The sequence below is a fragment of the Nicotiana tabacum genome, chromosome 17, assembly GCF_000715075.1.
Source record: "Nicotiana tabacum cultivar K326 chromosome 17, ASM71507v2, whole genome shotgun sequence".
Lineage (NCBI taxonomy): Eukaryota > Viridiplantae > Streptophyta > Magnoliopsida > Solanales > Solanaceae > Nicotiana > Nicotiana tabacum.
This window is the reverse complement of record NC_134096.1, coordinates 78169193-78184067: the sequence shown is the minus strand read 5'-3', so window position 1 is coordinate 78184067 and position 14875 is coordinate 78169193. Positions and strand designations below refer to the sequence as shown.

Genomic DNA, 14875 nt, shown 5'->3' with positions numbered 1-14875 from the left:
CCATTAGCTATAACTTAATTAATCGGTTTGGACTAGATAATCTGTTACTTGTTCTTGTGCATTCATCTGGATTAGTGATTATTAATGTAACATTAACACTTACCTTTTGAATAAGCTTTAATCCTTTTTCCTCAAGGTATAAGAGTTACTTTACGCTATTGATATAAAGTGGATGAGCCAATCCCTTGCTGATCTAGCGGTGTTGTTACCATAAGAATAAGGTAAGACTATATTTTTGTTTTCTCCTTTTCTTCGATGAAAAAGAAATATATGGGAAGGATTAGATATTTTTCTGTTTGAGAAATTTGATTGAATGACCTTCTGAGTGTGCTATAAATAGTTAAGTAACTTTAATGTTACAAACAAAGAAAGATAATTTTACTAGGTAATTTCAAATTGTTGATTGATCATTTATTCAAATGGACTCGAAGTATAAGAGCTAAGTAGCGTACTTAGAAAGTGAATGTTGCAAGGACAAAATCACTTCGACATAATCAGTTCGCATTTTTAACTTCTGAAATTTGTTCATATCAATAACACAGTAGAAGTAAAAGAGGAGCACACGAAGCTCCTCTATGGATCCTTTCAATTCTAGACATAATTTTGATTTACAAATGTATGGAAAAGTGCAGATTGCAGAACACGAGCAACTGCCACAATAAGATGAAACCTTGCTTCTGTTCCCCGCAGGTTTTGGCATCCTCACAAACAGTTTCTTGTCTCTATTAAAACCAATTATGTTCATGGAAAAACTCCCAAAATCGTTACCTCGTTTATCGACAACGCAATATAGAGGAACCTTTCAAGATTAGAGTCCTCGCATTCACCTCAACCCCAAAAGTTTTCGGGAATATACAAAGGAAATAAAAATGAAAGTGACTCTATCTTTATTACCATCAACATTCTAGTCATCTTTCATCTTCTTTCTCTTTACTGCTGTAATTATGTTTGCCCTTGAACCGAGGAGTTCTCTATCTGCACAAGGTATGGATAAGATCTGCATATACACTACTTTCCCTAAATCTCACTTGTGGAAATACACTAGGTATGTTGTTGTTATTCTAGTCTATCTTTCTTATTCACGAAATTTTCGTAGACATCTATGAAAATCTTCCCAAAACCGAATATGGGGGCTAATTTTCTTATTAAGCATTTTCTAAATTTGCAATGTATAGCTAGTCCTAAATCTGAATAAAGCTGGAACAGAGTTGTAATATCTTGTGAAGCAAATGTAGTCAAAATATAATGAATTTTCTGATACTGAATAGAGCAAAATAAATGCAAAAGTTCATTGTATCTTATGAAATAGTTAAGGTATGCGCAATCTAGTCCATTGTCTCAACTAATATGCAACTGAGACATAGTTTATAGTTGATTGATTGATAAATAAAACCCAAAGAAAAGAAGGCAAAACCAGTCGCTCAGCTTAACAAAAGGAAATTATCGATGTCCAATGTTAATCAACACGATAGTTGGCATGCATGTGGAGCTTAGTAGTTAGTAGTGCATTTCACACACACTGATGGGCAGTCCGACCGGACCATTCAGATCCTTGAGGATTAAGAGCAGAGGCCAGTGAGATCAGTTTCTACCATGAGCAGAGTTTGCTTACAACTTTTTATTAGCCAATCACGAAAACAGCCTTGGCATCGTCCCTACTAGAAATTATATACTACATTACTATTCAGATACAAACCAGTATACAGTGGCACATCAACCTAAGGACGTGGTATCCTCTCTCATTTCTCTCTCCAATCATTCAAGATTAGCAAATTCAGGAAAATAGGAGAGACCAACTTCAGCATCTGGTTGATTCTTGACTTCTGTTCTAATCACTTTCACTCCGGTTGGGTTTTGAGGACGTGAATCCAACCTGAATAATAAGCCTTAGAGCAAAGATATGAACCTGAACATAAATTATAGTGCAAACACATGGAGATTCAATTAGCAAGCTCATTAAAATGCACCTGATAATCTTCACTGCTGGGAATCCAGTCGTTTCTCGCTGGATTAGTGTTGAACTCTCTGGCTCTGCCATTCTCATGACCACCATTCAATTGAAGATTGTAAATGTTACCATCCGTTTGATTGACCATCTTTATGAACCCACTTCCAGTCTGCCAAGAATTGAACATTAGCACAATAAAAATATGAATAACACAATTCGAGTGTCACACATTATAGTGCAAACATTACAACGAATGATGGATGTATATCTCAAATTTAAACTATATATGCAGGGCAAAGCCACATTGTCCTAAGGGTGGTCACCTTCGTCGAAAAATTACACTGTATATATAGGTAAAATATTAGGTTTTAACATATATTGAATAACATTTTGTCGGAATTTTTTTTTACTTCTTTCAACTTTGAACACTCTTGGGGAAATTCCTAGCTTCGCCAACTTTGAACACTCTTGGGGAAATTACTTCTTTCAACTTTGAACACTCTCGGGAAAATTACTAGCTTCGCCACTATACATGCGTATATAAAAACTATATGAAAAAAATTATTACATGCTAAAAAGGTACACTAACTACCTTTATAAAAATACATGTGAAAATTTACTAAACTGAATCCGTAATGTTAAAAGTGCAATAGATTCAATATAAGGAACTTAAAAGTTGAACATGTCAAGATTAATTGTTGGATCGGGATCTACCTATATATGCAGCATGACAAGTAATTAAAAATTTAAAACTCAATGGTAGAAGGAAAAGAGTAGAGAACCGTGTGATGCTGTTTGTCAATGGAAACCAACTCATTGTAGTACCGTGTTTCCACAAACTCTTCTTGTTCCGAGCAATTACTATTTTCAGAAAAGATACTACCACCCTGATCAAGATTCAAAAGAACTTATCAAAAAGATTAAAATAATTTACATTCTATTAAAGGAATGTAAGAGTAACTAGCAGAAAGCGAGGAGTAGAGTACTTGAGTCTGAAGAGATCGGAGATTGTCAAGTTCTGGAATAGGGAAATCTTCTAAAAGGGTTGTCGGCGAGACTGAATCAGGTTCACTACGGTTAGGTTTGGCGAGTCTTTTAGGTGCTTGAGCATCGAACAGGGCTTTGACTTGGTTGGTGATTTGGAGCTGCTGATGTTCGTCCAAAACCTCGTCGCTCCGGCTAGGTTTGGTCACCGTTAGATGTCGTTCCATGATGTTGGGTTGGAATGGTTACTATTTTTAGAGGGTAAAAAGCTAACCGGTGGGGGGCAACACCTACTGATTGTCAATACGAATTAAGAACATTCTAGTTTACAAACAAACCATGGGCGCCTACTACACTGTTGCTCGTTGCCACGTCCCTCTGTCTCACCAAACTTTAATGCTTTACGTTTGAATATTAAAAATGAAAAAAGGTCAATTGATCTCAAATTAAATGAAATATTTTAAATAAATTAGTATTTTAAAAATATCAAAATGCGCAGTAACTATTTTACTTGTCTTCCAATTTAACTGTAGTAGTGATGGAGGGAGTGCTTTTTCTGTAGTAGTTTTATACTACTACAATTTTAACCTCTTTAGTACTAGTAATATTTTTTTTTCTGTTTTGTTTAAACTCCTATTATTTAAACTTGATTCAATAACTTAAAGTAATTACGTATTCAATTTTTACATTTCAGACTATTCTTTTAAATAATTCAATCATTATAATTTAACAAATCAAAGGTCTTAGATATCCTTATGTTTTAGTTATCGGATCATATTAAAATGAAGGTATCATTTAATAATTTCTTCAAGATCGATTGGCATATAAACAAACTATTCCTAATCAGAGTTCAGCTACTACATTACTACATTCGTTGGAGAAAAAATAATTATAACTGTTAGATGTAGATATTAGGATTTCCAAACAAAATTTCGCTACTTTTCTTTATGCAAAACTAGGTAATATGCATGCGCTTAGTGCGTTCATGAATAACGTCATTCAACCTCACTCCTTTCACTACATTGTCATACAATCTCACCAAAATATAGAGACTCCTGTCAGCTATTGGACATGTAAAAAATAATTTTAATATAAATACGTTAGAAGCATGATCGCACATGAAAAACAAAATAATAAATAAGAATTGTATTACTACCTGAGCATTTAATAAGTGAACCTGTTAGATAATTATACATCAGTTATAGTTTTTGTAAATTCTTCCGATTCATTAAAGTAAATACAAAAATATATTAATTCGACACACATTAGTTATGTATTAATTATAGTAGAGCCTTCCAGGAAAAAGTAAATAATCTGCATTTACTAATTGAAAGGTGTTCACTATTTTTGGATGCCTTAAGCCCAACTGAACCAACACAGTTAAAATGGTCATCGGGATTGAGAGCTCATTTCATCATGAATCATTAATGGTATACTTAGTTATCCTGAAGCACAAACATTTCGAAATAATTATAATGAAGTAATTATTTGTAAAATTGTATAAAGTGCATGTAAACGGTTTGGAAAAGAGAAAGAAATACCTCGCGTGTCTTAGCAACCATATGACATATATTTTGGAATACCTCTTTGTAAATAATATTTTTAATAAATGTAGGATCTTTTGTGTCCTCGTCAACATTTAGTATGGTTAATCTTCTCTTGTTGTCACTCGGGAGACAACCACATATAATTGACCATGGGTGAATACTTGTTTCGGAAGATACAATCCGACATGGCTAAGAAATTGTCCTTGAATTTTATTGATTCTCATGGCGAAACATGGCGCCAAAGGGAGCTGCCTTCTCTTAAGCTTGAACGGCCACTTTGAATCGTTATGAGACATAATGATTCCTGGAATTGTGATTCTCGAACCGATGTTCTTACTAGACATGACGTTTGCGTTGACAAACCAATTTTCAAGATGCGTAAAAATTAATCTTGTTCCATTGCATAGGCTTTCGGTTTGGTTTAAATTTTTGAGAAGCATAACTAGGGTACCTACTTTTAAGTGTATGTCATGATTAGGGATGCCGGGGAATGTTAAGCTATTTAGAAATTCGATTGTGTACAACAACTCTTCATCATTAGTGTTCACGCTCGCTTTGCATACATTGTTAGAGCTGAAATATGTTCTTCCTTCACTTGGTATCATTTTCAGAATTCTATCGCTCAACTCATGTACCATATTATTTTTTGGCGTTAGTATTGCTCTTTCTTTCATATATGCTGGGTGATTATAATTTTGTAGGAGATGGATAAACTGCCTCAACAATCGATCCGATTGGGTCGTTAGATTTTTTTTTAAACACCCCACGATGGGAGAAGATTTCATTACTAAGGCTACAACATAGGCCATTTGCCTTCAAAAAATAGTCTGGAGGATCTATTACCTTCCCGTTAGACTATACTAATTTACATTAACCCACAATAAAGTTAGCTTTATCGTATCTAATTCTAATACTCGGAAGCTGCCATAAATCTATTTGGAAAGGTCCTTTTGCCATCCTTGGAAGCCGATGCCAGTTATAGAAAAACTGAGGTTCTGTGTTATCTGTTGCATGTTTTGCCAAGCCATCAGCCACCAGTTGGCTTCCCTATAGCAATGAATTATTGTGCAATTCACTTGGTATAAGGTCTGAGAAATATCTTCAATTGCTTCCTTCAACTTAAGGTTGTTGGTTTTCCCATCCACTAACATATTAGCAATGAGTAGTGAATCCAATTCAAGAATGCAATCCCAATATCCATGTTGCATACACCATTCTAACCCAAACTTGGCTACATAAGCTCCTGTCAGATTATTGTTGTTGCATTCAACTGGAATTGAGAAAGCCATGCTCATGTTTCCACCAGTGTCTCTGACAATGTCCCCAATTCCTGCTTTATCTTGAGAGTAACTCCCATCGGTATTTATCTTAACCTTTTGCAAAGGAGGTTTAAGCCATTAGATGACTTCATTCATACATCAGGAGGAAATTTTATGAGCTCCTTGTTAATATCATCGTAAAGGATCCATTTTCAATCTGTAACAACCATTTGTCAAAAGTAAAAATTTTAGCAACCTCGTCGTAATCACTTACTTTTCTATTGCAGAGTCTCATATTTTGCTTCAATTCATATATTGTGAAAAATGGCTACAAATAAGAGGAGTTTAGTGATATATCAACAATATCAACTCAGTACTCTTTGGAATAACAAGTAATGCTGATGAAAATCACCATCACATACGATTGTAAGGCCTCCAAAAGGTTTGTCAGAGCTATTTTCAACCAGACTCTAAGGATATATCTCAACATCTTATCTAAGACTTCAAATCAGAAGTTGTTCGCCATTGGGGCTTCATCCCAAATAATTAAAGAAGTGTTGTTGAGAATTCAGCTAACTGGGTGCCTTATTTTATTTTACAAGTAGACTCTGTAGTAACGTCCAAAGATATATGGAAGCGTAAATGAGGCGTCCTACCATTTGATAATAACAAAGCTAATATTCCAGAAGTAGCAACAGGAAGAACTATTTTTGATTGTGATATGATCTTTGGAATTATTATATTCCATAGAAATGTCTTGCTAGTACCACCATGTCTATTCATAAAAAATAATCGTCCTTGTTTATTCTCAACTGATATTATTATTGCATCATAAGCTGACTTTTGGCAATTATTTAAGAGAGAAAATGATTTGTCATGCAGTATATTTAGCTCCTTTTCGTCATAGTCTAGCTCCTCATTAAGTAGGCGATTTCCCACATCTCGCAGTTGTATAAGGTGAAATTGATTAGTGACAGTTGGACATATAAGAAGGTAACACGTGGAATTGAAGACAGGCAAGATGTGAGTCAGCAAATAATTAATACCGATTACAAGCGTGTGACCGGTGCTGGATGAATTTCGATGGCAGGGTAACTGATAACAAAGGTTTGAAGAATTGATATCGAATAACATTCAATGAATAATCGTTACAGAGAATATTTACATTTATATCCAACTATTATGCAACCATCAATGACGGTTTTATTCTCATTCAAGAGGAGTTATGAGGAATATTAAAGAAGCTGGGTTCCCGAAACCTATCCGATCGGATCCTAGCCAAAGAGATCCTAATTTATGGTGTGAGTTCCATGGAACTCATGGTCACAGGACTGGGGACTGCCGACACATTCGAGAAGAGATAGCAACATTATTGGAGAATGGTCATCTCAGAGAGTTTTTAAGTGACCGGGCCAGGAACAACTATGGAAAAAACTGGGATGTTACAGAACCATCAAAACCGGCTAAAGGGTCACCTCGTATGACGATAAACATAATTTTTGGTGGAGACGAAGTAAATGGGGTGACATTTTCGGTAGCAAAGAAGACTAAGATATCGGTAACTCATGGCAAGAGGATCTGAGAATTCTCAGAAGATGATATCACCTTTACAGAAGAGGATATTGATGGACTTCTTTTACCACATAACGATGCTTTGGTAATTTATCTTAATGTTTTAGATTTCAAAATTAAGCGTGTTTTGGTTGATCCAGGAAGTTCAGTGATTGCGTCCAATTGCACATCTCTAAAAAGGTATGAAACAGTCGTTTGCAATAATAAAACCCAACTAAGAGTCGGGGTCGAATCCACAAGGAGCTAAGATGGAAGTTAGGGGTATATATTTCAATGCGCGTGATTGAATTATCTTGATTTGCACTTCCACAAAAAGGTTTGTATGCTATTTCTAATTTAACACTAAAGATTGCAGAATAAAGAAATAAGACTAGGATAATTGTTTTTGAGGTTTTTCAAATTGATAAAAAGCCTAGTGCTGTGACCATTACCTAAGTGTTTGCCTAATGTGATAAAGACCTTAATGCTTATTTTATTGATCGGGGTGTATTATAGCTATCAACTCTTAATTACCCACTCAATACCTCTCGGTCAGAGAGTGATTTTGCCCAATTTGACTTTCTCAAGACCAAATGAGTATCACACAAAATAGTTAATAAAATCTCAAGTCGGGTTATTACTATATCTAGGTTGAACCCTTTAATTGGGTTAATCAATCTCTCGATTGACCCAATTCCTTGTTAGCCAAGTTTTCCTAGACTAAGTCTCTCTTTCTCAAGTAGAGACTAAGTCAAATAGGCATGAACTAAGTTTGCAACCATTAATTCCTCAAATTAAAGCATGAACTAGGCTAAATAATAAACACCCAATAATAAACAAGCACTAAATTAGATATCCATAAGGTTTATACACTAGGGTTGGGTCATAATCTTAGTAAAACTCTAGCTACTTATGCTTGGATTTGAAGAAAAAGAAAAAAAAGTCTAATTAAACTCATAATTTAAGCTTAAAATGATCAAATCTATTGTAAGATACACCAAAATAAAGTAAACTTCCAAAATAGGTAAAGAAAAATGGCTACAGTAATTACTGATGTCAAAACTTGACCTAATTTTGTGACACTCGTCTATTTATACAAGGATAAAAATTTCGGATAAAAATACCCCTCGGGAGGTTCTGCGGCCGCACAATTCCATGTGCGGTCCATAGACTTCTTCATCTGGCAGGAGCTGGGATTCTGCGGCCGTACAATTCTGAACTGCGACTGCGAGGCAACATTTTTGCGGTCCGCAGATTTAGAACTGCGGCCGCAAGGAACTCTTCTGCGGTCTGCAATAGTATGATTACGGCGCAAGACAATCTTCTGCGGCCGTACAAATCTTGTGTGGTCCGCAATTCAATAAAGCTCTGTACTTGGTCTTTTTGTCATCTCTCTGAACTTGATCTTAAGACCATCTCTTGCGGCCGCACAATTCATGAGCGGTACGCAATTTGCACGAATGCCTGCTGAATTTTACTTCTTTGGTTGCAATCGCAGATGGAATTCTGCGGACCGCAAATTTTTGAGTCGAATTTCATCTCGGGAGTCCAATTTCCAGCATTCCTGCAATTTTACACATTTTATTAGTTTTGGGAACACAATTTAATGCTTTTAGACTAAAACAAAAGCTAAAAGACGCTAATAAATACTCAAAATCCCCACTTATCATTCAGCCAACATCATACAATGGAGAGTTTTGTAGCAATCGAAGTTAACCGAAAATATAGTTCCGGCAACAAAGCTTCTAGCTAGGTTCAACTTAACAAGTGTTACAACCTTAGGAGAAATTTTGCTACCCATGCATGCCGAAGGAGTAACAAAGACCACCCTTTTCGAAGTGATAGATGGTGACATATGTTATAATGTTATCCTTAGAAGACCATGGATATATGAAATGAATGTTGAACCTTCAACATACCATCAGTTGTTGAAATTCCCCACACCAGAAGGGATCGAGCAGATTAGAAGTGATCAACCGGATGCAAGGGAGATGAACGCAATGACCGTTTCCAGTACCAAGGGCAAAGAAATGAGCAAATAGTAATTATAGGAACGGTGCCTTCCTCCACCGAGATTGAAGATGATAAAGAAGAAGAGTCATCAGAATTTTATCAGGTACCGAGGTCTTTTCAGGTACCGAAGGAAACGAACGCGACCAAATCAACCGCAAAAGATCTCGAACAAGTGGCTTTGTTCGAAGAGCTCTTAGACAGGAAATTTCACTTAGGAACGAGTTTGAGTCCAGAACTCAGGTTAAAAATTATGAATTTTCTAAAATCTAAAATTGATTGTTTTGCATGGTCGCATTCAAATATGACAAGTATTCCATTGGAGGTTTGAGTTAGGATTCTAACTTTCCTTCGGTAAGGCAGAAGAAACGACCAATAGCAAAGATCAGAAACAGGTTTGTCAAGGAAGAGATAACCTGATTACTAATTATAGGTTCAATGCGAGAGGTAACTTATCCCGATTGGTTAGCTAACGTAGTGGTAGTGCCTAAAAAGAATAATAAAGTTAGAATGTGTGTAGATTATAAAGATTTAAATAAGGCATGCCCTAAATACTCTTTTCCGTTGCCAAACATTGATCAAATAATTGATGCTACGGTCGGGCATGAGTTAAATGAGTTTTCTTGATACTTATTCCTGGTATAATCAAATTTAATAGACCTGAAAGATCAAGAGAAGACTCTTTTATCACAAAATTTGGCACATATTGCTATAATGTGATGCCTTTTGGCGACATGTTAAGTTAAGTATCTTTATGCAGGAGATCATCTGAATCATCTCCAAGAGACATTTGATATTCTGAGAAAATACAACAAGAAGCTCAACTCGGAGAAGTGTGCCTTCGGAGTTAGTTCTGGTAAGTTCTTGGGGTTTCTCGTCTCTCAAAGAGGAATCAAAGTTAATCCCGATAAAATCAAAGCTATCAAGGATATCCAAGACCAGTTAACAAGTGTGAAGGAAGTATAGAGGTTGACCGGTAGATTGGCGGCTCTAAGAAGGTTCATCTCGAGGTTTTCAGAGAAGTGTCATCACTTATTTTCACTTTTGAAAAAGAAGAACGATTTTGTGTGAACTTCAGAATTCCAACAGACACTGAAAGATCTAAAAAGGTACGTGTCTAGTCCTTCGTTGTTGTCAAAATCGAAAGAAGGTGAGAAGTTGTTGATTTATCTGGCGGTCTCGGAAGTAGCGGTAAGTACTGTTTTGGTCCGAAAAGAAGAAGGTACACAATTTTCCGTTTATTATGTTAGTAAAGTGTTATTGAGAGCAGAGACACAGTATCCGCACCTTGAAAAGTTGGCCTTAGCTCTCGTAGTTTCCTCTCAAAATCTTATGACTTATTTCAATGCCATCCTATAGCCATTGTGACAACCTTTCCCTTGAGGAATGTCCTTCATAAGCCTAAATTATTGGGTCGTTTGGCTAAATGGACAGTCGAAGTTAGTGAATTAGACATTGAATCAAGCTCAGGACTGCAATTAAGTCACAAGTTTTGGCCGACTTCGTGGTTGACTTTAGTCCGAGGTTACTACCTTTAGCTGCTAAAGAAGCAGTGTTGGTATCGTGAATGGTATCAAGTGTTTGGACCTTGTTTGCTGATGGAGCTTCCAACGTAAAAGGGTCCGATAGTATTAATCACTCCTTCGGGAGAAACCCTGAGGCATGCCATTAGAATTGTGCCATTAACTAACAATGAAGCCGAGTACGAGGCTTTGGTTGTAGGACTTAAAATAGCTCGGGGTCTAGGTTCCGAAGTCATCGAAATAAAATGTGACTCCCAGCTGGTGGTAAACCAAGTATACAGAATTTTTGACAGCAAAGAGGAGCGCATGCAACAGTACTTGAACAAGGTTCAAGTATTACTTTCCCGGTAAAGGGGATGGTCAATCATCCACATTCCAAGGGAAGAAAATATGGAGGCAGAGCTGTCACACCTCCTTTTTTCCGAGGGGATAAGGGAGTTTTTCTAATTAAAGTGACATTAATCGAAATGAGATTATTTATTTAATTCAGAGTCGCCACTTGAAATAATTTATGGTGTCCCAAGTCACCGATTTATTTTAAATCCCAAATCGAGGAAATTGACTCTATTTTTGGTCCGCAAATACAGAAGGTCGGGTAAGAAATTCTGTTAATCTGGGAGAAGGTGTGAGGCACTCCTGAATTTCGTGGTTTTAGCACGGTCGCTTAACAATTAATACTTGGCGTAATTATCTGATTTATTACATATTTTAAACCTATTGTGCATTTTGTCTTTTACCGCTTTTAATATTTATAGAATTTATTTGAAAAAGTCGCGATGTCGCGCACTCGTTATTTTTGTACATATTGTAAATGCGCCACGTGAAACGCACAACGATTTACAACATGTTTATTTTAATTATTTGAAGTTGTGGTTAAGTTGCGTGAAACGCGCACTTGAGTTGAGATTTACGTATCATGACTATGCCACGGGAACCGTACCCATAGTCACAATAATTTATTAATCGCGCCTAAAGTAAGCTACGATGTTTGTTTATAAGTGTTTTATTTTTCTAAGTTTTGAAATTGTTGTAAGGCCACAAATAATGAAGATAATTGTGACATATGGGTAAGCCAAAAACTAATCCAAACATAATCAAACATCTCCTAAAATCCAACAAATCTCAGTCACGTCAAAATAAACTAAAACAAATGCTAACTAGCACTAAAAGTAACGCAGCTTAATATTACTAAAAGAAATACAAAGATACTACATGAAACACTTTAATCATTTAAACAAACAAACTTTCCATGAAACAGTTGGCCATTAACTCCATATGTGTTCAAACTCTTCATTCCATATGATTGAAACATATCATATTGTGCACCTTCTTCTTTTTGTCTTATCTTTCATAATTTTTTCCAAACATCGATGATATATCTAGACCGCGTAGCTACTAAAATCTTGGTTTTGGAAGTTAGAACAATTTAGGTATACACAAAGTGAAGAAACGCCAGTAATTGTACCATTTTAAGACTGTGTTACACGACAATTCTTCACAAAATGTAGAACTCTACTTATTTTGACATTGTTGGATATTAATCAAAAGTTTAAGCTGTCAAGATAATATTAATTATATATTCAACACATCTCATCTCACATTAACATAATTAAACGAGTAAATCCATGAAGCACCGCTAAAGCTAGCCAAAGTGCAAAATTTATTTAAAAAGTAGAAGAGAATGGACCTTTATATTGATGAATAGAGCTGAAAATTTATAACTTAATCGGAATACTAAAGCAGCAATTATTGGACTGAAACGCCGAAATCGCAAACAGGAACCTCGACTCGGCACCGGAAAACTCGAAACCTAAATTGACTTCTGCTTTTCATTCTTCTATTCCCGTCGTCCTCCGTCCTCGTGACTGTGTGTGCGTCTGTCTATTTTCTCTTTTTGAAAGGTTAGTCTCTTAGCTTAGAAAAATCTCTTGGAGATTAGAGGTTAGATGGAAGAAGCTCTTTTTAGGAATTAGGTACTTTTTTTATATATCTATGTGTGTGTAGATATATAGGCATGTGTGTGTACAGTTGTATTTGGAATTGGGATAAGAATTAGGGAAGTTTCTTGAAAGGCCACCTTTCCTAACTGTCATTGAAGAATTAATTTACTATGTGAGTGTGTGCATCTGTAGCTGAGATGGCTAAGAGATAAAAGAGTGATATTTGTATATTATCCCTAAAGGAGTGAGTGATAAAATAAATAATAAAGTCAATCAAAGTGCAGGTGTGTGCACTGTGATAACGTGAAATCCAATGGTAAGGGCAAAATTTGTGAAATGGAAACAATATGGAATATTTCCTTTTTTTAGTTAAGTGAAAGAGATTATTATTCCTACTAAATTAAAATAGTAAGATAAAATATTAACTAACTACTTCTAGTATAAGAATATGCATATTTTAAAAGAATTTTCTTTCTTTTGCAAAAACAAAAATAAAAAAAATAAAAAAACTACTACTCAAAGAATATAAATAATTTTTGTGGTTTCAATTTTATCAATTAAACCTAATAAAAAGTAAAATAAAGGCTAAAATTTTAAGATTAAACTTAGCAAGTATTTACATACTAAAAAGTGATGAAAAACTCAAATATAGTAAAAAATTAGGTGCTCACAGTTGCCCCTCTTTGCTTGGAAACATGAAGAATTTTCTGGCAAAGACAAAGTGAGCCGTGTGACTAATTTTTGACCATATCGTTATCCAAAATAGGAATAAAATAAAAGAAAAAGGTGCAACCGAGTACTGGTTTTGGACAACCTACATATCCCGGGTTATAAGGAAATCAGGTCACGTGTAGTTCAGAAGTGAATGAAGTGATGGAGTATGTGGAGAGGATGAGAGAGTCGAGTGAGGTACCGTTCGAGGTTCCGGTCCGTGGTCCTGTTATTACATCAAAATCAAAATCTAAAAGAACTAAACAAGCCTATCAGCTCTGAATTACAAGATTCCTATCTATAAGTCTTCTGAAGCTTGATCTTGAGTCTTGAATGGTTCTTCATGCAAACTTTTGATTTGAACCTTGATGCTTGCTAGCTGCAGGTGGTAGTTCATTTTTCTACGGTCTCTTTTGATAAAAACGGGACTCCAATACTCGTGGCTTCAATCATGTCTTGAGCATTCCACATCTTTTTAACTACTTTTGTATTTTGGATTCATTTATTTTTTCTTTTCTTTTATTCTAAATTGAGACTTCTTCTTTTGGTCATCTCGAACCTTGTGCCTCGAGGTAAAACCTACTCAGACACCAAAACAAACAAACGAACAAAATTTTTCTGCCCCAGTTTGTACTAGAAAAATTTTGTTAGTTATTGTAACACAATTCTAAACTACTTCTTTATTAAAATTAATAAAAGTCGGGATTGGTGCACCCCAAGAAAATAGAGACTAGGGATTGAAGACCCTATATCAAAAATGAAATCAACTAGGGAGTGTGGACCCTATGTTGGAAAAAGGCGACTAAGGAGTGGATACCCTATATCTAAAATAAAATCAACTAGGGAGTGAAGAGCCTATGCTGGAAAATCAACTAGGGAGTGGAGACCCTTATGTCTAAAATAAAATCAACTAGGGAGTGGAGATCATATGTTGAAAAGGGCGACTAGGGATTGGAGACCCTATGTCTAAAAATGTCAACTAGGGAGTGGAGACCCTATATTGAAAAAGAAGACTAGGGAGTGGAGACCCTATATCTAAAATAAAATCAACTAGGGAGTGAAGACCCTATGTTGGAAAAGAGACTAGGGAGTGGAGACCCTATGTCTAAAATAAAATCAACTAGGGAGTGGAGACCCTATGTTGAAAAGGGCGACTAGGGATTGGAGACCCTATGTCTAAAAATGTCAACTAGGGAGTGGAGACTGTATGGTAGAAAAACAGACTAGGGAGTGGAGACCTTATGTCTAAAATTTAAATCAACTAGGGAGTGGGGACCCTATGTTGGAAAAGCGACTAGGGAGTGGAGACCTTATGTCTAAAAATCATCAACTAGGGAGTGGAGACCCTATGTTGAAAAAACGACTAGGGAGTGGAGACCATATGTCTAAAAAATCATCAACT

At 35.8% G+C, this 14875-nt stretch overlaps 1 protein-coding gene across 2 annotated transcripts; it reads right to left on the bottom strand.

Moving 5' to 3' along the window:
* Window positions 1–1403: 1403 nt before the first annotated feature.
* Window positions 1404–3295, bottom strand: LOC107782933 (uncharacterized). 2 transcript variants are annotated; one of them, XM_016603881.2, is made up of 4 exons: window positions 2935–3295; window positions 2731–2835; window positions 1968–2117; window positions 1404–1886 (listed from the first exon to the last, which is right to left on the bottom strand). In XM_016603881.2, exons 1-4 carry the CDS (start codon window positions 3157–3159, stop codon window positions 1839–1841), a joined length of 528 nt encoding a protein of 175 aa, XP_016459367.1. In that variant the 5' UTR covers window positions 3160–3295; the 3' UTR covers window positions 1404–1838. The 2 variants fall into 2 exon arrangements, with proteins under 2 accessions (XP_016459367.1, XP_016459368.1); XM_016603882.2 differs by having other exon boundaries at window positions 1404–1873; window positions 2935–3289.
* Window positions 3296–14875: the final 11580 nt, after the last annotated feature.